The sequence below is a fragment of the Macaca thibetana genome, chromosome 17 (genome assembly GCF_024542745.1).
Source record: "Macaca thibetana thibetana isolate TM-01 chromosome 17, ASM2454274v1, whole genome shotgun sequence".
NCBI classification, from domain to species: Eukaryota; Metazoa; Chordata; class Mammalia; order Primates; family Cercopithecidae; genus Macaca; species Macaca thibetana.
Genome location: NC_065594.1, coordinates 75,613,445 through 75,639,050, shown reverse-complemented (window position 1 = coordinate 75,639,050; position 25,606 = coordinate 75,613,445). Strand labels below are relative to the sequence as shown.

The window sequence follows — 25,606 nt, the reverse complement described above, 5'->3', positions numbered from 1 at the left end:
TACCTTTTTTCCTCTGTAACATTGGAGTCTAATTTCCTCCACATAATTTTTCTTGTTGGAAGGTGAGAGGAGAAGCCCTAAATCTCGGGACAGAGGCTGGAGGGCTCAGGTAATGGGAACAGGAAAGAGGGAGTGAGCTCAGGCCATCGAGGCCTCTGTGAGGCCGGAAGAGAGGTGGGGAAGAGGGAGAGAGGATTCTTCCAAGGAGGTAAGAAAGGAGTTGGAGAAACAAAGGGTTTCCTTAGAAGCCTGAGAGTTTCAAAGAGAGTCAAGTGAGATGAAGTTTGGGTTTGGGGGGATTTTTTAATTCTTTTTTTTTTTTTTTTTTTTTTTGAGACGGAGTCTCGCTCTGTCACCCAGGCTGGAGTGCAGCGGTGTAATCTCGGGTCACTGCAACCTCCGTCTCCCGGGTTCAAGCAATTCTCCTGCCTCAGCCTCCTGAGTAGCTGGGACTACAGGCACCTGCCGCCTCGCCCAGCTAGTTTTTGTATTTTTAGTAGAAATGGGGTTTCACCATATTGGCCAGGCTGGTCTTGAACTCCTGACCTTGTTATCCGCCTGCCTCAGCCTCCCAAAGTGCTGGGATTACAGGCGTGAGCCACTAAGTCCAGCCAATTTTTTTATTCTTTAAAGAGACAGGGGACAGAGTCTTTCTCTGTCTCTCAGGCTGGAGTGTAGTGGCATGTTCTTAGCTCACTGCAATCTCCAGCTCCTCAGTTCAAGCAATCCTCGAGTCCCAGCTCCCAAGTAGCTGCAACTACAGGTGCACACCACTACAGCCAGCTAATTTTTTTATTATTTTTTTTGTAGAGACAGGGTCATCTCACTACGTTGCCCAGGTTGTTCTCCAACTCCTGGCCTCAGATGATCCTCCTGTCTCAGCCTTCCAAAGCACTGGGATTACACATGTGAGCCACTGTGCCCATCTGAGATGAAGATTTTTATTATTACCACGAGGCTGTTGACTCCTCTCAATCACCTCCTCGTTTTCTCTACACCTGCGTGTAGAGAAGTTAGGGCTTTCACATTTCTGACTCTTTCAGCCAAATCCCTTCCTATGACAATATTTTATATTTTTTACTTCTCACTATGTATCCTGGTCACTGAGCTTCTGGAAAAATAACCCAGAATAGCTATGGGCTGGGGGCTTATTCAAAGAGATGAGGAGCCTTCTGTATGACTGCACCTCTACCTCTGGCACCTCAAATAAAAACACAGGGTTGGCAGTTGTGGTAAGCAGCCTTCTAAGACGGCCCCCAGTGATCCTCGCCTACTGGTATTCATGCCTTTCTGGAGCATGAGGCGGACCTGGTAACTCCTTTTAACAAACAGAATAACCCAGCTAAGTTTCTCTGTTTTCAGTAGAGACAGGTTCTTACTATGTTGCCCTCCTGGACTCATGTGATCCTCCCGTGTTGGCCTCCCAATGTGCTGGTATTACAGGCATGAGCCACTGCACTCAGCCACAGCCACAGCTTTTTTTTTTTTTTTTTTTTTTTTTTTTGAGATGGAGGCTCACTCTGTCGCCCAGGCTGGAGTACAGTGGTGCAATCTCAGTTCACTGCAACCTCCACCTTCCGGGTGCAAGTGATTCTCCTGCCTCGGCCTCCCAAGTAGCTGGGATTACAGGTGCACGCCACCATGCTTGGCTAATTTTTGTATTTTTGTAGAGATGGGGTTTCACTATGTTGGCCAGGCTGGCCTTGAATTCCTGACCTGAAGTGATCCACCCACCTTGGCCTCCCAAAGTGCTGGAATTACAGGTGTGAGCCACCACACCCAGCCCATGCCCGGCCTTTTTTTTACACTTAAATCTCTGATGCATTTTGAATTTATCTTAGTATAAGGTAAGAGAGGTATGAACCTAGGTCTGTTGTTTTTCAGTATAAAAGTTTGTTAAAAAACAGAGTATGACCACAGTGATAAGCTGTCACGTCCTTGATTAGGTCACAAAAAACTGACTTCCATTGTGCTAGCACTCCCTCTCACCTTCTCACTTGCTGGCTATGATAAAGGAAGCTGCCATGTTGTGAGATATGAGAGGCCCATGTGAGAAACAACCAAGGCAAGACTTTGGCCAACAGTCTAACACCTCAAGAGGAACTAAATACTGCCAACTGAGTAAGTTTAGGGGCAGATCCTTTACTGGCCAAGCCCTCAAATACTATTGTAGCCCTATCTCACACCTTCACTGTAGCCCATGACCCTGTAGTTAGTAGCAGACCCTGCTACACCACGCCCAGATTCCTGACCCCATAAACTGTGAAATCATATAAATGTGTGTTACTTCAAGCGGCTAACATTGGATAATTTCTTATCTAGCAGCAGATAACCAATACAGTAGGAACACAGTGTGGAAATTTTACCATTTCTCAGTGACTGGGCTGTGAATATTTCCAAACAGATATTGCTTTAAAATAAAGTCTAGATGACTTTATTAAACCCCAATCCTGGCAACCACTAATTAGCTATGTCTTTTCTGCATTTTCTTTACCAATAAAAGAGGGATAATAATACCAACACCCTGTAGGGCAGTGACTGAGAGATTAAGAAGATACTCTACGTAACACATAGCAAGTACTCTGAAAAGTGCTAACACACACTTTAGAAAGATGCTCAATTTATTTCCCATGGTATTAGATATTAGCCCACTTAAACTGGGTCCCCTCTATTAACGCTACAGTGATTAAGGTCCTAGAATAATAGAACCTTTGTTTGACTTCTCTGAAGTCGAAATAAAATCAGACTTTGGCATAAAATATATTCAATGAATTGCTTATTCCTCAAGAAATTAATATTTCTAATTCTATTTAATGTTTTGGGGTAAGTAGCAAAAATTTAAATTTTCATTTGATATTATTTGATAGCATATAGAAAAATATGTAACACTTGAGGTATATGCAACATTACATTCTGCAGTGAATTCTAGAATTTGCCCTCACATACTCTTTCTGCACATATGTTTCTTGTTAAAAGAACTATACAAAAATAACACTAATTTGAATGTCCAAAAAAAAAGAAAAAGAAAAAGAAAAAAACATAAAGAACTAATGTTTTTGGAAACAACAGTATACAAGTCAGGCGGTGAGTGACTGAATTAAAGTGTTCTAACATCCTTGTGTTTTGATTACCTTGTTAAGCATGCATATTAAAATTCCTGAGGTAATGACTATGAGAAAAAGACACAGCGTGTATAACCATATGGAAAGAACAGACTAAGGAAGAATCAGCTAAATCCATTGAGGGTGGGGAGAAAGCAGGAGGGAAGAAGAAGGAGGGTGGATGGATGGAAAAGAAATAGTTGAATAGCACTTTGGGAGGCCGAGGTGGGTGGATCAGAAGGTCAGGAGATCGAGACCATCCTGGCTCACATGGTGAAACTCTGTCTCTACTAAAAATACAAAAACATTAGCTGGGCGTGGTGGCAGGCGCCTGTAGTCCCAGCTACTTGGGATGCTGAGGCCGGAGAATGGTGTGAACCTGGGAGGCAGAACTTGCTGTGAGTGGAGATCGCGCCACTGCACTCCAGCCTGGGCGACAGAGCGAGAGTCCGTCTCAAAAAATAAGAAGAAGAAGAAAAAAGGAAATAGTTGGATAACTAGAACCCAACAGAAATATACACAAAGAACCTCAAAGAGCCTTTCTCACACTAACAGGTTAGCAAAATTCACACTATCTGTTCACATGAAGTGTTGAAGAGGTTGTATACCTAGAACTCCCCTATACTGCTAGTAGGAATATAAATTCATATAACCACTTAACAGGACAGGACAAATTTATCTGCCAGGCTAAAAATATCCATAACCTTAAAGTAGCAACCACTTTCTGAGGCAGATAACACTGTAGCAGTGATTCTCAAAGTGTGACCTAGGAATCCCTGGGATTCCTTAATGCCCTTTCAGGGGTCTGTGAGAACAAAAGCATCTACGGATAAAAGATAAAGAACCCATTCAAAGGACAAGATAAACCAATGCATTTTATTATAACAGAGAGTGTTATAAGTTCATTAATAAGGATTCAGAGTCCATATGCAACTAACCTATATAATCGCGAGTGGAGTTTTGTGGAACATCAAAGAAGAATACTCGTAATTAAAAAGAATACAAAAATATTCTTTTTCTAACTGCCTATCTGTGAGGCCATAGTATCTTCAATATACTTCAACAAAAGCATAAATCACAACAGATTGAATACAGAAGCAGATATGAGAATTGTTATCTTCAATTAAGACAGATATTAATAAAATTTGCAAATATGTGAAACAAACACTACTCAACACTAAAATTTGGCTTTTGTAAACAGTTACTTTTACACAAAAAATATTAACATGTAGTAACTTTTCATTAAGTTATTTTAATTTCTCAAATTTATTTCTAATATAGTAAATACTGAAAAATAAAGCTCTTTGGCAACCTCAATATTTAACACTATAATGAGATCCTAAGGCCAATCCCAAGAACCACCATCCTAGACACACCCTGCACAAGGAAAACGGACATAGAGGATGAGCTCAAATAGTTGTTTAATATATAACTAATGAAGCAGGAAAATGTAGGAATATAGCTAATTGATGTGGTTGGCTGTGTCCCCACCCAAATCTTATCTTGAATTGTAGCTCTCATAATTCCCATGTGTCATGGGAGGGACCCAGTGGGAGGCAACTGAATCACAGGGGTGGGTCCCTCCCCTGCTGTTCTCATGATAGTGAGTAAGTTTCATGAGATCTGATAGTTTTATAACGGGCAGTTCACCTGCACACACCCTCTTGCCTGCTGCCATTTAAGAAGTCCCTTTGCTCTTCCTTCACCTTCCACCATGATTGTAAGGCCTCCCCAGCCATGTGAGATTGTGAGTCTATTAAACCTCTTTCCTTTATAAATCATCCAGTCTTGGGTATGTCTTTATTAGCAGCATGAGAACAGATTAATACAGCTAATGTCTCCTAATTGTAACACACAAAACAGAGACCTTCAAAAACTCCAAAAGACTCTTGTGCCATTTGTAGTTTTTAATCAAACCACTCTGTTTTCTCAAGTCCCATCTCCTCCAAGCTTTCTGGAGTAATCACCTTTCCTCTAAATATTTAAATCACTTTAAGAAACCCTTCAAAACAGAGGTATCCTAAGAAATCATCTTGCCCAATTAACTCTCACATTGTATAAGTGAAAATCCTGAGTCTCACAGACAGTAAACAACTCGCCCAGCATCACACAGTTAATCAAGAGAAAAACTGAAGTGCGTCTCCTGACTATGTGGTTCTCAATCTTGTCTTGCTACCTAGAAAGCTCATAAGTCAACTTCTCACAAGTTTCTCTGTATTGTTAATCTTGCACATATATGTTTAGGACTTATTTCCAGAAACTAAAGTGTAAACTGCTAAAAAGCAGAATATATGTCTTTTTCCTTCTTTTAAATTAGAGACAGGGTCTCCTTCTGTCACTCTGGCTGGAGTGCAGTAGCATGATCAGAGCTAACTGTAACCTCAGAGACTTCGGTTCAAGTGATCCTCTTGCCTCCACCTCCCAAGTAGCTAGGACTACAGGTGTGTGTCACCATACCCAGTTAACTATTTTATTTTCTGTAGAGACATGGCCTCACTATGTTGCCTAGGTTAGTCTCAAGCTGCAATCCTCCCACCTTGGCCTCCCAAAGTGCTGGGATTACAGGTGTGAGCCTCCTCACCTAGCCCCAGAATATATGTCCTAAGTCTATTTTGCATACCTAGAAATGCTTCCTTGCTTTTCTTTTTCAGTTAGTACTAAGAATACTACCCATGAACTCGGTTTCACTATTTCCAGTTTACAGACAAATTGAGTAATCGGGCCAGGTGTGGGGGCTCACGCCTATAATCCCAGCACTTTGGGAGGCTGAGGTGGGTGGATCACTGGAGGCCAGGAGTTTGAGACCAGCCTGGCCAACATGGAGAAACACCATTTCTACTAAAAAATACAAACATTAGCTGGGAGTGGTGGTGCAGGCCTATAATCCCAGCTACTCAGGAGGCTGAGGCAGGAGAACTGCTTGAACCCAGGAGGCAGAGGTTGCAGTAAGCAGAGATCACACCACTGCATTGCAGCCTGGGCAACAGACCAAAACTCCATCTGAAAAAAAAAAAATTGAATTATTATATAACTTGCTGTAAGTCTTGCTTAAACTCAAACTAAGGTCTCTATCTCTAAAGCCCATGCTACAGATGATGGAGATCAATCATGATAGCAGAAAACACTTATTGAGAGCTTTCTATGCTCCAGGCACTACTCTAAGCTAAACCTAAAACCTTAAAGGGCAGATCGGATTATCTCCATTTTATACAGGAGGAAACCGTGGGCCTTTTTGTTTTGTTTTGTTTTACTTTGTTTTGAGACAGGGTCTCCCACTGTCACCAGGCTGGAGTGCAGCCATTTATTGAAGAGATTGATGGCGGAGGGGGAAAAATAGGTTGAAGATGGGAAACAGAATTCCACATTGTGCCTGTTACTGAGCTGCCATTTAGGTGTTTGATTGGAGACATCTAAATGTCAACTAGGCAAACTGACTGCCTGATACTGGATGTGTACATAAGAGAGCTCTGGAAACAGCTATCTGAGTCACAGCATAACGTGCCATCTTTAAAACCCACAGTTTCGGCTGGGCGCGGTGGCTCAAGCCTGTAATCCCCATGAGGCCGAGGTGGGCGGATGACAACGTCAGGAGATCGAGACCATCCTGGCCAACAAGGTGAAACCCTGGCTCTACTAAAAATACCAAAGAAAAAAAAAAAAAAAAAGCTGGGCGTGGTGGTGCACGCCTGTAGTCCTAGCTACTCGGGAGGCTGAGGCATGAGAATCCCTTGAACCTGGGAGGCAGAGGTTGCAGTGAACCTTTAGTGTTCAACCCATTGCTACCCCTCCCCCATCAATCTCTTCAATAAATGGCTCTACTTCATTATTTAAGCCATATATCCTAACAGTCAGAGTAGATCCCTCTTTTCCTGATATGATAGAGTCTTACTCCATTTTACTGTTGGCATCTTTTAATCCTCATGCCTTCCTCTTTCCCTTTGGCCCACATCTCAGCAAGCTGGTAAGAAAACACATTTGAATCTCTCTCAAAGAGGGATGAATCTGAAAATGGGTGGAGTCTTACCCATCAGCCAGTCAGCATGATCACACATACACAAGAATGATCTAGCACACTTCATTTGTGTTACGGGCATTTTTGGTACTTACTACACATACTGAGTTTAAATTCCACTTAAAATCTTCAAGAAATTAATGTATGCAGGAAGGCAATGAATAGAGCAGTATGATGTAACAAAAATGCATACCTAAGTCTCAAATAGTTCTTTCCATAAGCATAAATTTAACATATTAAGTTATAAGATGGCATTATTTAATTGGCAGCATTTATTCTTCTAGTAGCACATAAATTCTTACAATTGATAGCTCCTTACAGTTGGTGAATTACAGTATGTGATCCAGTATTAAATCTGAATCAATAAAAACCAGAACAGTTATCTGGGTCACAGCATAAAGCACTATCTTTAAATTATAACCAAACTGACTTTATGACTTTAAAGTACTATTCTCCTTTATTCTTGGTTCATAATACTTTGAGTATTCTTTTAAAACTTTGGTTCTTTTTTTTTTTTTTTTTTTTTTTTTTTTTTGGCGATGGAGTCTGACTCTGTCACCCAGGCTGGAGTGCAATAATGCAATCTTGGCTCACTGCAACCTCTGCCTCCTGGGTTCAAGCAATTCTCCTGCCTCAGCCTCCTGAGTAGCTGGAATTACAGGCATGTGAAACCACGCCCAGCTAATTTTTGTGTTTTTAGTGGAGACAAGGTTTCGCCATGTTGGCCAGGCTGGTCTCAAACTCCTGACCTCAGGTGATCTGCCCACCTTGGCATCCCAAAGTGCTGGGATTACAGGCATAAGCCACCTTGCCCAGCCAAAACTTTGGTTATTCTGAGTTAGTTATCCTGAAACAATATAATGGTCCTTTATGCATTAAATAATTAAAGATGAAAAAAAAATGATGACAGTTATTTTGATATATAATAGATTTATGTTAGTTTGAATTGTTTACAACTGATACAGATCCACAGACCAACAATGGAGAGTTTATCAAATGTCTTACCAAAGGTTTATACTTGATTTAAAAATTAAATTGCAACTGGCACCATTATTTACCTAATACATACTTTCTCACAATCAAAATGCAAGTTTCTAGCTTTGTCAAAATAAAAAATATAGTTACGTGAAATGACTATTTAAATTGATCATTGCTTTTTTGTATTTGGATCTCATGGAACACTGCCTAAATTGAAATATTATCCACGTAAGCCCAAAGCATGAATAGCAAAGATACAGTAAACAATGAAGACCAAGAATAAATGAGTTTAAACTGCATTTAGGAAAGTATGTTGGATTTGAGATAAAAGGGAAGAATTCACAGATTACAAATTATTAAACAAAACAAGTTAGTGAGAATCAGGAAGTTTTTATAGAAATAAGACAGTCATATTTCCTCTACCTGTCCCTCTTCCCTAAATGATTTCTCTCTGGGACTATCTCAGGGAATAGCATGGACAATCTGAACGATCCAGAAACCTGGATATCATGATTCCTTTTTTTGTCACCCCAGTCAGTGAATCTCCCTGGAGCCGACCTCCTAAATTCCTACCCCACCTACATTAGCCTACTCTTTGACCACTGTAAGGTTACACTTGGATTACTTATTTACTGCAACAGTCTCATTTAGCAGACTCTCTGCTTCTCCCCTTGTCGTCTTCCAATCCATTCTTCAGAGCAATCAGTCGATCATGCTAAGAAAAAAAACTGTTCATAATATTTCCAACATAAACGTTCAATGGCCATAAAGAGCCAATTCCTGGCACTATATAATGTCCTCCTTACAATCAACACCCTCCACTTGCCTGTCAATATTCTCATACTCCAGCCTACTGGACATTTCCTAAATGATAGGTACGTGCTTGCCTCCCATTCTTACATAGGCTCTCACCGTTGCCCTGCGTCCTCCTACCCACCTTGCTTACACTGATGCATCCTTTTAAAATTCAGATTTCAAGCAAGTAACCTCCTTTAGGAATGCCCTTCTTGAATCCAGACCCCTCCTCCCCCAATCACAGTTAAGTTAGGTGACCCTTCCACATGTTCCCAGAGGACTCAATCACATACTTATCATATATCATATTTGCCTGATTAATTCTTACTCTAGTATCTTGGAAGGCAGAGACTAGCTTCCTCGCAAAGAACATACACTCAAATGCTCACTGAACTAACAAATGACTGTATGCACTGATTAAGAGTCACTGACAGCTCAAAGACAAATCAAATGATCTAAGATCCAATTTAAGACTAAGACAGCAATTATGAACCTGAGGAGATACTTTTATGCAGACAGCCCTCGCCCCAGCTGAGTAATCGGTATACAGTACGTAATAAAGAATGAGCTTCTCACTGGAGCCCAGAAAGAAAGAACGCCTATTCAAACTTCTATTCTATTACATAAAATGTAGCTAAACATATCCACCTGGTTGTATCCAGCACTACGTTAGTAAGATGAAATGCTTAGTACATTTTATAGGCTGGTAAGTGATCATTACACAAAAAGCTCATTTAACCAAGAACATATAAAATAATCAAACTATTATATATCATTTATACTCACAAATCTTCAAAAATTAAAGTATAAAAATTCTGTAATTGGTAAATATGAAATAGTCATAACATAAATTTCATCTTTTCAAACTAGACTCAAAAATCATCCATTATATGGTATCAACAATAAAGATAGGAATTTGTCATCTATTCAACTTCTACACTTCACAATGAGGAAAATGAGGTCCTTAGAAGGCAAGAACTTTCTTTTTTTTTTTTTTTTAAATTTATTTATTATTATTATACTTTAAGTTGTAGGGTACATGTGCATAACGTGCAGGTTTGTTACATATGTATACTTGTGCCATGTTGGTGTGCTGCACCCATCAACTCGTCATTTACATCAGGTATAACTCCCAATGCAATCCCTCCCCCCTCCCCCCTCCCCATGATAGGCCCGGGTGTGTGATGTTCCCAGAAGGCAAGAACTTTCAAGGCCACTTACACAAAATGTATAAAGTAAACATTTTACACTTTTTTTGAGAAGGCAATAAAGTCGCACGGTATAATTTTCCTCCAGAAGATAATCCATATTATCAGTTTCTTGCATATCTTTCCAGGGGTATTTTATCCACATTCAAGCAAATATGTATGTTCTTACTTTTATGCAGATGGTAGCAACTATTCTATTCCACACTTTGTAAAACTGTCCATACAGTTGAGACCTGTGCCCATATTCCACAGAAGTAGTCTTCAAAGGATGCATATGGACAAGTACTAATTATAACAGAGGGGAGAACAGCACAGTGCTTCAGAGTGCAGGCCCTGGAATCTAAAACCTACTTGCCAACTACTGGTGTAGCCTTGAACAAGTTACTAAACTGCTCTAAGCCTCAATTTCCTCTGCTATAAACTGAGACTATGAATACAGCAGTCCTCTGCCCCTAGAGGTAGAATAATCCATGCAAACCACTCAGCAACACACCCAGTATATTGTGAGTGCTGCACAAACCATGGCTGAAGTACAAAGTCCAATCTAAAACTCAAGGTTTCTACCTCTTGTTCCAAAGCTTTTCTTTTTTCTTCAAAGTGGATTGAATACAACTTTACAAGAGTGTCAACCATTCTCCAAAGAGTTTATTGAACTGAGTTTATTCTGGGGGGTGCAGGGGATTTGCAAATCCAGCATATGAGGGCTACAGGGACCACAGGCATATCCAAACAGGTTGAAGCCAGGAGAAGCTTTTAAAGGCAAAAGGGAAAAGCATAGGGAATTTGTTTGGAAACGAAGAGAACACTGGATACAGGGGAGACTGTGTCAGTCAAATGTTCCTGTGCATCCAGCTAGCTATCTTTGTGACGCATGTAGCAAGCTGCGGTCTGAGCTGCAGTGGCCGCTGCAGGTGGGGAATGTCAATGGGGCTCCATGGATGTAGAGATGCAGGGACTGCTGGCAAAAGTTCTTATTACAGGCATATGCGCAGAAGAGCCCTTCAGAACTGCTTTACAGCAGTTCTTATGATAGACATGTGTGTGACAGCTCCCTTCTTAACCTCCTGGCTTTATTTATTTTTTGTTAAGAGTTTAATACAAGTGACTTCATTTTGATTCTGACAATTCTCACAAGGGAAAAGAGCTAGAAACTTTAAATAATTGTCATTCATGTCATATCAATTTAACACATAAAAGTTTTATGTAGTTATCAGCATTTAGAATTCTTACATTGCCATTTAATTGACGTTATTATGTATGCCCAAGTTTATAACCAAACCTTAAATAATTCTTATTAACGAATATTATTCTATTATATAGATACAACATTCTCTAATAGTTTCCACAGCAAATAGAAACTATTAGACACCCCAGTAAGTGTCTCTGGGCAAAATGTTTTTCTTTCGTAATACTTAATGCCAGACTGTACCACAAAAGCTCTGCTTATGTTTGCAATGTCAACTTATTATATGACTGGAAACATTTCCTTTAAGACCTATCAATATTAGGCTGTAAAATCTGTATTGATTTTTGCTCCACTTAATGGCCAGTGGCCTCTGAATAGTTTTAATACTCATCTCTTCGTTTGGAAGACTGGGCACTGTATGCACTGACTGTGAATTTGTATTTCTTGTGTTACCCGCCTGATAATATTCTTTTATCATCTGTCCTGCGGAATTGGAGTTCCAAATGCTTAAAATTTAATCAATTTTTTAGTATGTTAAACAGATTTTTCTCAGCATTCCAACTCCAAGACCCTGTGTCTCCCTCTCTACCATTCTTCAGCAGGACTATACATATTGATCAAAGTACACACATATGAATTTGCCAATTATTAATCTGAATTTTAAGTCCTACAATGAATTTGGACAAACTATTCCAGGCAACCTAAATTTACTTCAAACAAAGCTTAACATAAAACGATTCTGAAATATATGAATCCTGTGCTTGTATTTTTCTCTAAACCAAATCCAATCTAATTATAATTATTCTTACACACATACAAAATTGTTTTAATATAACTTTTAAAAATGACTTGTAGTTTTGAAATTTAACTTGGTCTCCCATCTCAATGCCCATTAAGATTTCTCTCATAGAATTAAGTACAAGTTGAGTACTTTCCTATGAAATAATCACAAAAATATGATTCCATGCAAAAGTTGGAATTTAAAACATACCATTTACAATCACACTAAAAATATAAAATACTTAGGTATACACTTTTTTAAAAAATGTAAAAAACACATACAGTACCTGCATATTAAATTAAAAATTGCTGATGCAAGATATCGAAGGCAACCTCAATAAATGGAGACATCCTTACTATGTTCATGCATTGGAGGACTCAACATAATAAAGGTGTCAATTCTCCCCAAATTAATCTATAAATTTATTATAACTCCTATTCAGATATCTCAAGACTTTTTATAAACACAGACAAGTTTATTCTAAAATGTATATGGAAAGACACCAACCTTAAAATATCTAAAACAATTTTGACAAAGAACAAAGGAGAGAAGAACCACTTTACCCAATATTAAGGATAACTACTATTAAATAAGCAGGAGGCGGCCGGGCGCGGTGGCTCATGTCCGTAATCCCAGCACTTTGGGAGGCCAAGGTGGGTGGATCATTTGAGGTCAGGAGTTCAACACCAGCCTGGCCAACATGACAAAACCCCATTTCCACTAAAAACACAAAAAATTAGCCAGGCGTGGTAGTGGGTGCCTATGATCCCAGTCACTAGGGAGACTGAGACAGGAGAATAGCTTGAACCCAGGAGGCAGAGGCTGCAGTGAGCCGAAATCACGCCACTGCACTCCAGCCTGGGTGAGAGGGCAAGATTCTGTCTCAATCAGTCAATTAATCAATAAGCAGGGGGCCACTGGCCTGAGGCTGTCTCCATACTTTCAGCTTACACTTAATGAACTACAACCTAACTTAAACTGAAAATCTAACTTAAGAAGGTAATAACAGTGGTGTCTCAGCCAATCATAAGCAGCCAAGCTGCCACGAATCACAGGCAGGTAACTGACCAGACCATATCCAAATAAGGCAAAGGCCTAGCTGTAACCAATCAAATGATTTCTGTACCTCACTTCCGTTTTCTGTCTATAAGTACTCACTGCCCACACTGCAGAGCCCAGCCCTCTTTTCTGGTTGTGAGGAGTGATGACTTCATTGATCATTCTTTGCTCAAATAAACTCTGCTAAGTTTAAATTCTCAGAGGTTTTTCTTTTAATACTATCTAGTTGGGAGGCCGAGATGGGCGGATCACGAGGTCAGGAGATCGAGACCATCCTGGCTAACATGGTGAAACCCCGTCTCTACTAAAAAATACAAAAAAAAAAAAAAAAAAACTAGCCGGGCGCGGTGGCAGGCGCCTGTAGTCCCAGCTACTCCGGAGGCTGAGGCAGGAGAATGGCGTGAACCCGGGAGGCGGAGCTTGCAGTGAGCTGAGATCCGGCCACTGCACTCCAGCCTGGGCGGCAGAGCGAGACTCCGTCTCAAAAAAAAAAAAAAAAAAAAAAATACTATCTAGCTATAGTAATCAACAGAGTGCAGGAATGACAAAGGGACAGACACATACATCAAAGGAATGGAATAAATATCCCAGAAATAGTCCCATAAAAGTACAGCCAACTGATTTTTGAATAAGGTGCAAAAGCAATTCAATGAAAGAAAGAAAGCCTTTTCAAAATATGCTGCTGAAGGAATCTGATACCTAAAGGCAAAACAAATGTATTTCGACCTAAACCTCATACCGTCATACAATAATTAAATAGACTATGGGCTTAAAAGTAAAACATAAAACCATACAACTTTTAGAAGATATGAGGAAAGTTTTAGATCCTAGGACTTAGTGAATACTTCTTAGACATGACACCAAAAGCACAGTCTACAGAAGTAAAAACAAAAATCAACAAATTGAACTTCATCAAATTTAAAGACTGAGGAATGCATTCAAAGATGGCTGACAAGAGGTATCTGAAAGTCACCTTCTTCACCAGGAAGAAACAAAATAGCAAGTATAGATCATCTAGGAGAGAACACTGGAGTCCCAACAGAGAAGTGACAGGAAACACCTAAGAAGAGGAAGAAGGGAGAAGTGAGGCAGCCTGCTGGGCTGGGATAAGAGCCCAAAGAGGCTCCAAATGCGGGTAAAGAGTAAGTAAGTGATCCCCAGCAGTCCACATTCCCACTGTGGACTCCTCCAATCCTAGCTGGAGAGCCTCTCAACCCTTGTGGGCCCTGAAAGTAACCTGCTGTGTGGAGACTGCATGATGGCATTGCTCCAAAGGAGATCACACTGGATCCTACACACCTTCCAAGTCCTACGCACCTACAACATGGTGCCCCTGTGAGAATACAGCCCTTACCAGGCAACATCCGGCCCTGGGGCCCACCCAACAGTTTCTGCATCTCCACATCCATTGTGCCCCACTGAAGTCCCCCACCTGCAGATGTCACTGCAGCTGGCTGCTCCCAGCACAGCCAAGCACAAGCCATTAGCAGCAAGCCTCCCACCCCAGGAGCAGGATTGCTATACATTTTAAAATGTACTGAGCACAGACTCTCTTGCCAGCAGCTGCCACCTAGGGACAAAGTGTGTGCTCCCCAGCCACCTGCCTACAGCTGCTGCCACTGAAAAAATCCCTGCCTTACCCAGTAGCAGGACTGCAGCACAGCCACTGCTGCCCCCACCCAAGCACTTCACTGAAAGTCTGGGGATCACCCCTCCCTTACCCACCACAGCCAGCACCTGTACACATCACTGGCTCGGGGGCTGAGGATAGTTCTGCCTGGCATGGTTCACCACCCCTGCCTCTGCCCAAGTGCCCAAGCATCCTATCCTGGGGCCTAGGAATTTATCTGCCCAGTCTATACCCATTGGTGCCTGAGCACTCCTTCCTGGAGCTTGAGGGTGAGCCCACCCAGGCTGCCATACCACCACAGTGGCACACACCAGGACACACCACCTGTGGCCTGGGACTGCCCCACTCAGCACAGTGTAGCCATCGCCAAGACCACCTCAGACCAGCTGCGATCCAAAGGGTTGCCCCACCACTGCTACTGTCATTGCCCAGACCACAACTGCTGCCCAGGGACCCAAGGACCCAAGGACCCGAGGACCCGCCCACCTGTCCAGTCCACTGTTGCCATTCCCCGTACCAAAGTAGGCCACCTGGAGGCCCAAGAATTGGTCCAATAATTCTTAGTTGGACCCACTAACATAAATGCCAGTATATGCCACCTTGGAGTACTAAGTTACGCATGTTTGGCCTGCCACTGCCCCCACTGGGGCCCAAGAACTGGCCTATCTGGCATCCCCATCCCCAGCAAAACTACAAAACAGCTTCCAATAACAACTGCACCTTAAGCCACTGAAGAAATCACAGACACCACTGACGCTGATTACAGTCAGACAAATTATATGGATACTATACTACTACATACACCAAGAATCAAAGCCGAAGTGCCCTACCCAACCAAAACCATAAATACATCTTAAAGAGAAAGTACTCTCCTACAAAAGCAAATCCAAAAAATTTGAAGAAATGACAGTTACATTATTAACAGATGCACAAATATCAACATGAGAACTTAAATATGAAAAAGCAATGAAATATGACACCTCCAAAAGAAAACAATAACTCTCCAGCAACAGATTCCAATGAAAAAGAAATGCGTGAAATGCCAGAAAAGGGATTCAATATGACAGTAAAAAAGTTCAGTGAGATATAAGACAACAGAGACAGACAATATAAAGAAATTCTAGAAAAACAATCCAGCATACGAATGAAAAATGTATAAAAGAGATACATATCATTTTAAAAAAGAATCAAACAGAAATACTGGAACTAAAGAATTCACTTAATGAAATTTTAAAATACATTTAAGAGCTTCAACAATAGACTACAGCAAGCAGAACAAACAATTTCAGAACTTGAAGACAGGTCCTTTGAAATAAGCCAATCAGAAAAAAAATAAACAAAAAAGAATGAAAAAGAATAAACAAGCTTATATGACATACAGAACACCATAAAGTAACAAAATATTTGAATTTTTATTGTCACAGAGGTGAAGAGAAAACCACAGTAATAAAAAACTTACGTAACAAAACGATAGCTGAAAACATCCCAAGTCTAGCAAAAGATTTAGGCATCGATAGACAGAAAGCTCAGATAACCCAAAACAGACACAGTTCAAAAAGGACTTCTCCATGGCACATAATAGTCAAACTGTCAAAAGTCAAAAACAAGGAGAAAGTTCTGAAAACAGAAGATAAAAACATCTAGTCACTTATAAGGGAAACCGCATTGGACTAACGGGATTATTTCTCAGTAGAAACCTTACTGGCCTGCAGGGAATGGAACGATATACTCAAAGTGCTAAGAGAAAACTGTCAACCAAGAATATTACACCCAACAAAGTTATCCTTCATAAATGAAGGAGAAAAATAAAGTCTTTCCCAGACAGATTCATTACCACTAGACCAATTCTATAAGAAATGCTTAACGGAGTCCTAAACCTAGATGCAAAAGGACAATATCTACTATCATGAAAACACACTGTATAAAACTGACTGGTAGAGCAAACACACAAATGAGAAAGGATTCCAATGTTACCACGACAGAAAACCACCAAACCAAAAAGATAAACAATAAGAGAAAAACAAATGAACAAAGGATATACAAAACATCCAGAAAACAATAAACAATATGACCAGAATGAAATCTCACCTATCAGTAATAACTTTTCAAGGTTAAGCAGATTAAATTTTCCCTTAAAAGATTGACTGAATGGATTTTTAAAAAATGGATCTAACTATATATGGTGCTCACAAGAAACTCACTTCACCTGTAAAGACACATGAAGACTGAAAGTAAAGGGACAGAAGACCTTCCATGCAAATGGAAACCTAAAGCAAACCGGAATAGCTATATTTAGATAAAACGTATTTAACGGTTTAAGACAGAACCGTTAAAAAAAAAAAAAAAAAAAAACAGACAGGCCAGGCATGGTGGCTCACACATGTAATCCCAGCACTTTGTGAGGCCGGGGCAGGCAGATCACCCGAGGTAAGAAGTTCGAGATCAGCCTGGCCAAAATGGCAAAACCCCATTTCTACTAAAAACACAAAAATTAGCTGGGTGTGGTGGTATGTGCCTGTAGTCCCAGCTACTCTGCAGGCTGAAACAGGAGAACTGCCTGAACCCAGGAGGTGGAGGTTGCAGTGAGCTGAGATTGCACCACTGCACTCCAGCCTAGGTGACAGAGCAAGACTGTCTCACAAAAAACAAAAAGACAAAAGTCATTACATAATAATAAACGGATCAGTTCAGCAAGAGGATATAACAATTCTAAATATATATGTACCCAACATATGTTAAGGCAAATATTACTAGATATAAAAGGAAAGACAAGATAGTAATAGTGGGGGACTTTAATACCCCACTCTCAACATTACATAGATCATATAGACAGAAAATCAACAAAAAAAGTTGGCTATAACTGAACTTTAGAGCAAACAGACTTAACAGACATTCACAGAAACATTTTACCCTAAAACAGTAGAATATACATTCTGCTCATCAGTATATGCAACATTCTCAAGAGCAGACGTATATTAGGCCATAAAACAAGTATTAACAAATTTTTAAATATCAAAATCATGTAAGTACTTTCTCAGACCACACTGGAATAAAACTAGAAATTAATACCAAGAAGAAATTTGGAAACTATACAAATACACGAAAACTGGGTCAAGAAATCAAGATGGAAATTAAAAAAATTTTTTGAAACAAACGAAAATGGAAACACAACATACCAAAACCTATGGAATACAGCCAAAGCAGTGCTAAGAGAAAACTTTGTAGCAATAAACACATATATCAAAAAAAAAAAAAAAGATTTCAAATAAACAATCTAACATGCATCCCAAGAAACCAGAAAAGGAAGAACAAACCCAAAATTAGTAGAAGAAAAAAAATAATAAAGATCACAGCAGAACTAAATGAAATTGAGACTAAAAAAACAACGCAAGGGATCAAAGAAACAAAAAGTTGGTTTTATGAAAAGATAAACACATTGATAAACCACAAGCTAGATTAACCAAGAAAAAACGAGAAAAGGCCCAAATAATCAAAATCAGAAACAAAAAGGAAATATTGTAACTCATACCCAAGAAATATAAAAAATCCCCCGAAGACTATTATTAGCAACTATCTAATAACAAACTGGAAAATCTAGAGGAAATGATAAATTCCTGGAAACCTACAACCTACCAAGGCTCAACCAGGAAGAAACAGAAAACCTGAATACACCAGTAACAAGATTAAATCAGTAATTAAAAAGTCTCCCAACAAAGAGAAGCCCAGGACTGGATGGATTCATTGCCAAATTCTTCCAAACGTATAAAGGAGAAATAATACCAACTCTCCTCAAATTATTACAAAAACTGAAGTGGTGGGAATTCTCCCGAACTCATTCTATGAGGCCAGAATTACCTTGAAACCAAAACCAGACAAGGACACAAGAAAGAAAGAAAACTACAGGCCAATGTCTTTGATGAACACAGATGGAAACATCCTCAATGAAATACTAGCAAACTGAATCCAATAGCATGACAAAAAGGTAAGACACCAGCTGGGTGCAGTGGCTGATGCCTGTAATCTTGGCACTCTGGGAGGCCAAGGTGGAAGATCTCTTAAGCCCAGGAGTTTGAGACCAGCCTGTGCAACAAAGTGCGACCCAGTCTAAAAAAAAAAAAAAAAAATTAGCCAGGCATGGTGGTGCACACCTGTGGTCCCAGCTCATCATGAGGCTCAGGCCAGAGGATCACTTGAGCCCAGTAGGTTGAGGCTGCAGTGAGTCATGTCTGCACCACTGCACTCCAGCCTGGGCAACACAAGAAGACCCTATCTCAAACAAAAACGAAACCAGAAAACATAAGACACCATGATCAAGTGGGATTTATCCCAGAGACATAAGAATGGTTCAACATTTAGAAATCAATATGTGATACATCACATGGACAAAACAAAGGGTAAAAACCATACAATCATCTCAAAAGATACAGTAAAAGCATCTGATAAAATTCAAAGCCCCCCTCAGGACAAAAACTCTAAACAAACTAGGCATAGAAGGAACATATCTCAACAAAATAAAGATCATTATGACAAATCCACAGTTAACATCATAGCGAATGGGATAACATTGAAAGCCTTTCCTCTAAGAACTGAAACAAGACAAAGATGCATACCTTTGCCACTCTTACTCAATGTAGTACTGGGATTCCTAGGCAGACCAGTCAGGCAAGAGGGAGAAATAAAAGGCATCCAAATTCAAAAACATGAAGTCAAATTGTCCCTCTTTGCAGATGATATGATTTTATATTTAGAAAAACCAAAAGACTCCAAAATAAACTCTCAGAACTTTTTTTTTTTCATTCAGTAAAGTTTCAGGATACAAAATCAACATACAAAAATCAATAGCATCTCTATACACCAATAATGAAATCAGTTAAAAAGAAATTAAGAAGGCAATCCCATTCACAATAGCAATAATAAAAATAAAATTCCCAGGAGAAAATTTAACCAAGGAATTGGAAGACTTCTACAAAGAAAACTACAAAATACTGATGAAAGAAATTTAAAAAGACAAAAACAAATGGTAAGACATCCTATGCTCACAAATCAGAATTAGACATTGTTAAAATTACCATACTACCCAAAGCAATCTACAGATTCAAGGATATCTGTGATATCCTTCTGTGAAGGATTTTTTCACAGAAATAGAAAAAACAATCATACAATTCATATGAAACCAAAACAGAGCCTGAATAGCCAAAGCAATCCTGAGCAAAAAGAACAAGGAGGCATCAGGCTACCTGACTTCAAAGTATATTACAAGGCTATAGTGACCAAAACAGCATGGTACTGGTATAAAACCAGACACATACATCAATGGAACAGATTAGAGAACCCAGAAATAAATCCATGTATTTACAGCAACTGATTTTTAACAAAGGGGCTGAGAACATATATTGGGGAGAGGACAGACACCCTCTTCAATTAATGGTGCTGTGAAAACTGGATATCCATATGCAGCAGATTGAAACTGGATCCCTGTCTCTAAGTACAAAAATCAACACAAATGCCTTAAAGACTTAAACATAAGACCTAAAATGATAAAGCTACTAGAAGAAAACATGGGGAAAACGCTTTAAGACACTGGTCTAGACAAAGTTTTTATGGCCAAGATCTCAAACGCACAAGCAAGAAAAAAATAAACAAATGGTATTATATTAAACTAAAAAGCCTCTGGGCTGGGAATGGTGGCTCACACCTGTAAACCTACCACTGTGGGAGGCCAAAGTGGGAGGATCACTTGAGGCCAGGAGTTTAAGACTAGCCTGGGTAACACAGCACGATCCCATCTCTACAAAAAATGTTTTAAAATTAGCCAGGCCTAGTGATACACACCTGTAGTCTCAGTTACTCAGGGGGCTGAGGCAGGCGGATCGCTTGAGCCCAGGAATTTGAGGCTGCAGTACGCCATGATCATGCCACTGTACTCCAGCATAGGTGACAGAGACCCCAACTCAAAATGTAAAAATAATAAGCCTCTGCATAGCAAAAGACATAATCAACAGAGTGGACAGACAAGTTGTTGACTAGAGAACATACATGAAAACTATTCATCCAACAAGCGGCTAATACACAGAATACACAAGGAACTGAAAGCAGTCAACAGTAAGAAAACAAAAAATCCCATTTAAAAATGGGCAAAGGACATAAACAGACATTTCTCCAAAGGCATACAAATAGCCAACAGCTATATGAAAAAATGTTCAACATCACTAATCATCAGGGAAATGCAAATCAAAACAATAATGAGAACACCCCACCCAGTTAGAATGGCTACCATAAAAAGACAAAAAATAACGGATGCTGGCAAGAATGCAGAGAAAAGGGAACTCTCATACACTGTTGGCAGGAATGTAAATTAGTACAGCCACTATGTAAAACAGCATGGAGATTTCTCAGAAAACTAAAAATAGAACCTACTACACAATCAAAATCAGTATATCAAAGGGATACCTGTACCCTCATGTTTATTGCAGCGCTATTCACAATAGTAAAGATATGGAATCATACCAAATGTGCCCATCTACAGATGAATAAATAAAGTAAGTATGGGGTGTGGGTGTGTGTGTGGAGAGAGGGAGAGGGAGAGGGAGAAGGATGGGGAGAGGAGAGGGAGAGGGAGAAGGATGGGGAGAGGAAGAGGGAGAGAGAGAGGGAGGGGGAGGAGGAGAGGGGAGGGGAGGGGAGGGAGAGGGGTAGCAGGGGAGAGAGAGAAAGAGAGAGAGTGAAAGAGAATGAATGAATGAGAATGGGATACTACCTGGCCATAAAAAAGAACTAAAATCATGTTCATATGCAGCTACATGGATGGAACTGGAGGTTATTAGAGAAATATAAGCCAGGCACAGAAAGACAAACAGTGCATGTTCTCACATATATGTGGGAGGAAAAAAAAAGTTAATCTCATAGAGTTAGAGAGTAGGATGATAGACACGACAGACTATTAGAGACTGGAAAGGGTGTGTCAGTGGGATGCGGGGATGAAGAGAGGCTAATGGGTACAAACACAGCGAAGAGGAGTAAGAGGTAATGTTTAATAGCAAAGTAGGGTAGTTAACAATATACTATTTCAAAATAGCTGGAAGAGAGGATGTGAAATGTTCCCAACACAAAGAAATGAAAAATATTCGGTGATGGATATTCTGAATACCCTGACTTGATCATCACACAGTCTATGCATATAATAAAGCATCACATATTTCTCATAAATACATAAATATGCACAAATATTATGTATTAATTTAAAAATTAGACATTTTCTTCTACAAAACACCCTGTGAACAGGATGAAAGGAAAAGCTTCAAACTGAGAGAAAATATTTGCAAACCACGTATCCAACAAAGTATCTAAAATATATAAAGGACATTTAAAACACAACAATAAAAAAGCAAACAAGCCAATTAGAACATGGGCAGAAAACAAGAACAGAAATTTCATTGAAAAGGACTTACAGATGGCAAATAAGCACAGGAAACAATGTTCAACATCATTAGTAATCAGGGAAATCCAAATTAAAACCACAATATAGCAACACACCTACCAGAATGGCCAAAATAAAAAATAATGACAATACCAAATGCCGGCAAGAATGCAGAGGAATGTAAAATGGTACAGTCACTCTGGAAAGCAATTTGGAGCTTTCTTACAAAATAAACATGCAATAACCATACAACCCAGTAACTGCACTCCTGGACATTTATCCCAGGGATAACAAAAATTCATGTTCACACAAACATCTGTACAAGAATGTTCACGGCAGCTTTATTTGCAATAGCCAAGAAATGGAAACAACCCAAATGTCCATCAGCATCTAAAAGGAACAAACTAAGTGGGATATGTAAAAATCTAGATAAATCTCCAGAAAATTATGCTGAGTAAAAAAAGTCAATTCTAAAAGGTTGATTTCATTTGATTCCAGTTACATAAGATTTTAGAAATGTCAAAATTTAAGAAATGAATATCAAATTAGTAGATGCCAGAAAGTATGACTAGGAGGCCAGAGCAGGGTGGGATGGAAATTGGCATGGTTATAAAGGGTAACAGGAAGGATCCCAGGGTAACAGAACACCAAGTCAGTGTCTTGACTATGGTGGTAGGTACATGAACCAACACATGTGATAAAGTATATGGAATACATGCAACAAAGAAATGAATACTACTAAAACTGAGGAAATCTGAATAGATTGATATATTGTATCAGTGTCAATATCCTGGTTGTGATACAGTGCTGTAGTTTTACAGTATAGATAAATTTATAGATACAAAATTGGAGGAAACTGGGTAAATGGTACCTGTAATCTCTTTGTATTATTTCTTACCACTGCATGAAAATCTACAATTATCTCAATAAAAATTCCAATTAAAACTAAAAGATAATTCAATACAGATATACATTCTCATGGAAGAATCCCTGTAACAACAGTAAGAGCAGTTTTAAGAACACACTAGCAGAAATATGACTGCCAAAGAGCAATCTAAAAAGCAGAAAGTCTGTGAGAGTCCACCTCCTTGTTTCTGAGAAGTTTTAATATTGATCACAGAAAAGACATTAACTCAAGACATATCCAAGGTACCAAGATCTCAGTTATCCAGAAGAATACATCCAATGCTCAATAAGGATTCATTTGTGCTAAAACTATATCCTAAATTATTGCTAAGACTACTCTAAAGTTTAATTGGAAAAAAAAAATCGAAGTAACAGATTTAAGCATCTGCTAGAAGCAGAAACACATTCTCATGTTTTATAATTCATTCATCCATTTGACAAATGTTTATGCAACACCTTCTTTGAACAAAGGCCTGGGCTAGGGAAAGGTTACTCCGGCACTCTCACCTCCCACCACCCGGCCTTGAGCCTGCTCTTAAGCATCTTCCCAAACAGGAGGGGAGATCAGATAAAAAGAAAATGATACCTAATTTTATTGAGACAACAAGGCAGTTTCTGATCCAATACAATTAAACGTTTTTTGATTTATCCACAGATGACAGAGTGTGGTGACAAGGCTTATGATAATGTTAGAAATTTTAGTTTTCTTTTCATAGTGGTTATCATCACAGTAACTATAAAAATGCAATATAAACTATAAAAAAATGCAAGTAATAAACAGTGGCTTATATACCCTTTCTAGACCACTCCAGAAACAAACCCATGTAAAACAAAAATGCTAGTCTTTAAAACAAGCCAAATGAGGGCATAAAAAGGCTAGCTAAGTGTCTCTAACCAAATCATTTTTTAGTATATACCCCCTTCAATGACAAAACATCTGTAACATTCCCTAACAAATCCAAAGCACTTTACACTTTGTAAAGCAGCCATAATGGATGACTGCAAAATTCCTTAAGAATCTGTTTCACTACTCCTCTCAAATCAAATGAAGGGTCTCCAAAAGGACAGATCCAAAGCCCAATAAGGATTAACAAGGGCTTTAAAAGCAGCTCAGCTGACATCTTTAGATTCTCATAGTGGACAAAGCAGAACAAGTAAACTGTATCAACTGAGTTAAGATTATGTATCTATTGGGTACGCTTTACCTTCCAACTGTTAACAGGATTCTTTGATGTCTGCCATCAAATAGTAATTCAGGATTTGTGATTCTTAAATACACAAATCAGGCTATTCTCTATTTACTTACTGTCTAAGACTATTGACTCTTAGCTATAAAATTACTATTAACTGTCATAATATAAAAAAGGTCCAATATGTTCTCTCAAAATAACATCTTCCTAGAGTCAAATACAAATTGAACTTACCACTTTTTTAAAATCATCTTCTGCTTCATCAAGTTTTCCTTGTTTGAGTAATAAGTGACCTCTCTGTAATCTTGCCTAGAAAAAAAGGGGGCGGGGAATTATCTTGAATATTATAGATTTCTAAATCTTTTTAAACACTAAGAATAAAACTAAATAAACAAATTATTAATATTTATTTTTCCAATTGCACATCTGACTTGACACCAAGAATAATTCCTGGAACCAATGAATGTGTATAACTTTTCTTAAAGTATGCTTCCTTAAAAATACTTTTGTTCTACCCAAGAAAACTGAAAACATGTCCACACAAAAAGTTGTACATGTATGTTCACAATGATAGCCAAAAAGTGGAAATAACCAAATTCCCATCAACTAAATCAATATATAAATATATCCATACAATAGTATTCAGCCATAAAAAGGAATGATATTGACATGTGCTACATGAATGAACCTTGAAAACACTATGCTAAGTGAAAGAAGTCAGACACAACAGGCCAAACAGTATACGATGTTATATTATATGAAACAAATGTATAAGTGGTTGCCAGGAGCTAGGGGAGCAATGGGGAGTGACCGCTAATAGGTACAGGGTTTCTTTGGGGGGTGATAAAAGTGTCTTACAAGTAGCTAGTGGTGACCACTGCACAACCTGTAAATATACTAAAAACCACTGAATACTTTTAAAGGGTAAGTGTGATGGCATATAAATTATATCTCAATTTTTAAAAATACTTTTTGCCCTACAGTAAAAGTTGCGTATGTTGGGACTTTACCAAAGCCTCTTCCCTTTTAACATGCATCAGTTTCTCCCCTTCATCTGATATTCCTCTTCTTCTAATGTGTATAATCCCATTTCTTTCAAGAATACCAACTCTGTATGACCAATGAAGCCACATCAATATTCCACTTAACCCTATATACATTACTTTTACAGTGCATAAAATTTTCCTAACCCTGTTAAATTCATCAATAAAAAGCAAGATTAAACTATCATAAAAAGCCATTTCAGCTATCATAATACTAAGAAAATAAGCCATTTAATCTTTGTGAAAGGTTGTGCTTGCTTAAGATAAATCTGAAAAATATTTGAGATTTGGGAATTCCAT

General features: G+C 39.0%; 1 protein-coding gene across 1 annotated transcript in view; it reads right to left on the bottom strand.

The window, feature by feature from the left end:
* DNAJC3 (DnaJ heat shock protein family (Hsp40) member C3) overlaps positions 1-25,606 on the bottom strand; it is a 108,611-nt gene that overhangs the window by 37,195 nt on the left and 45,810 nt on the right. The window contains exon 4 of the mRNA XM_050766572.1: positions 24,498-24,572. Within this exon, the coding sequence (XP_050622529.1) occupies positions 24,498-24,572 (75 nt within the window). The remainder of the gene's footprint in view (positions 1-24,497; positions 24,573-25,606) is intronic.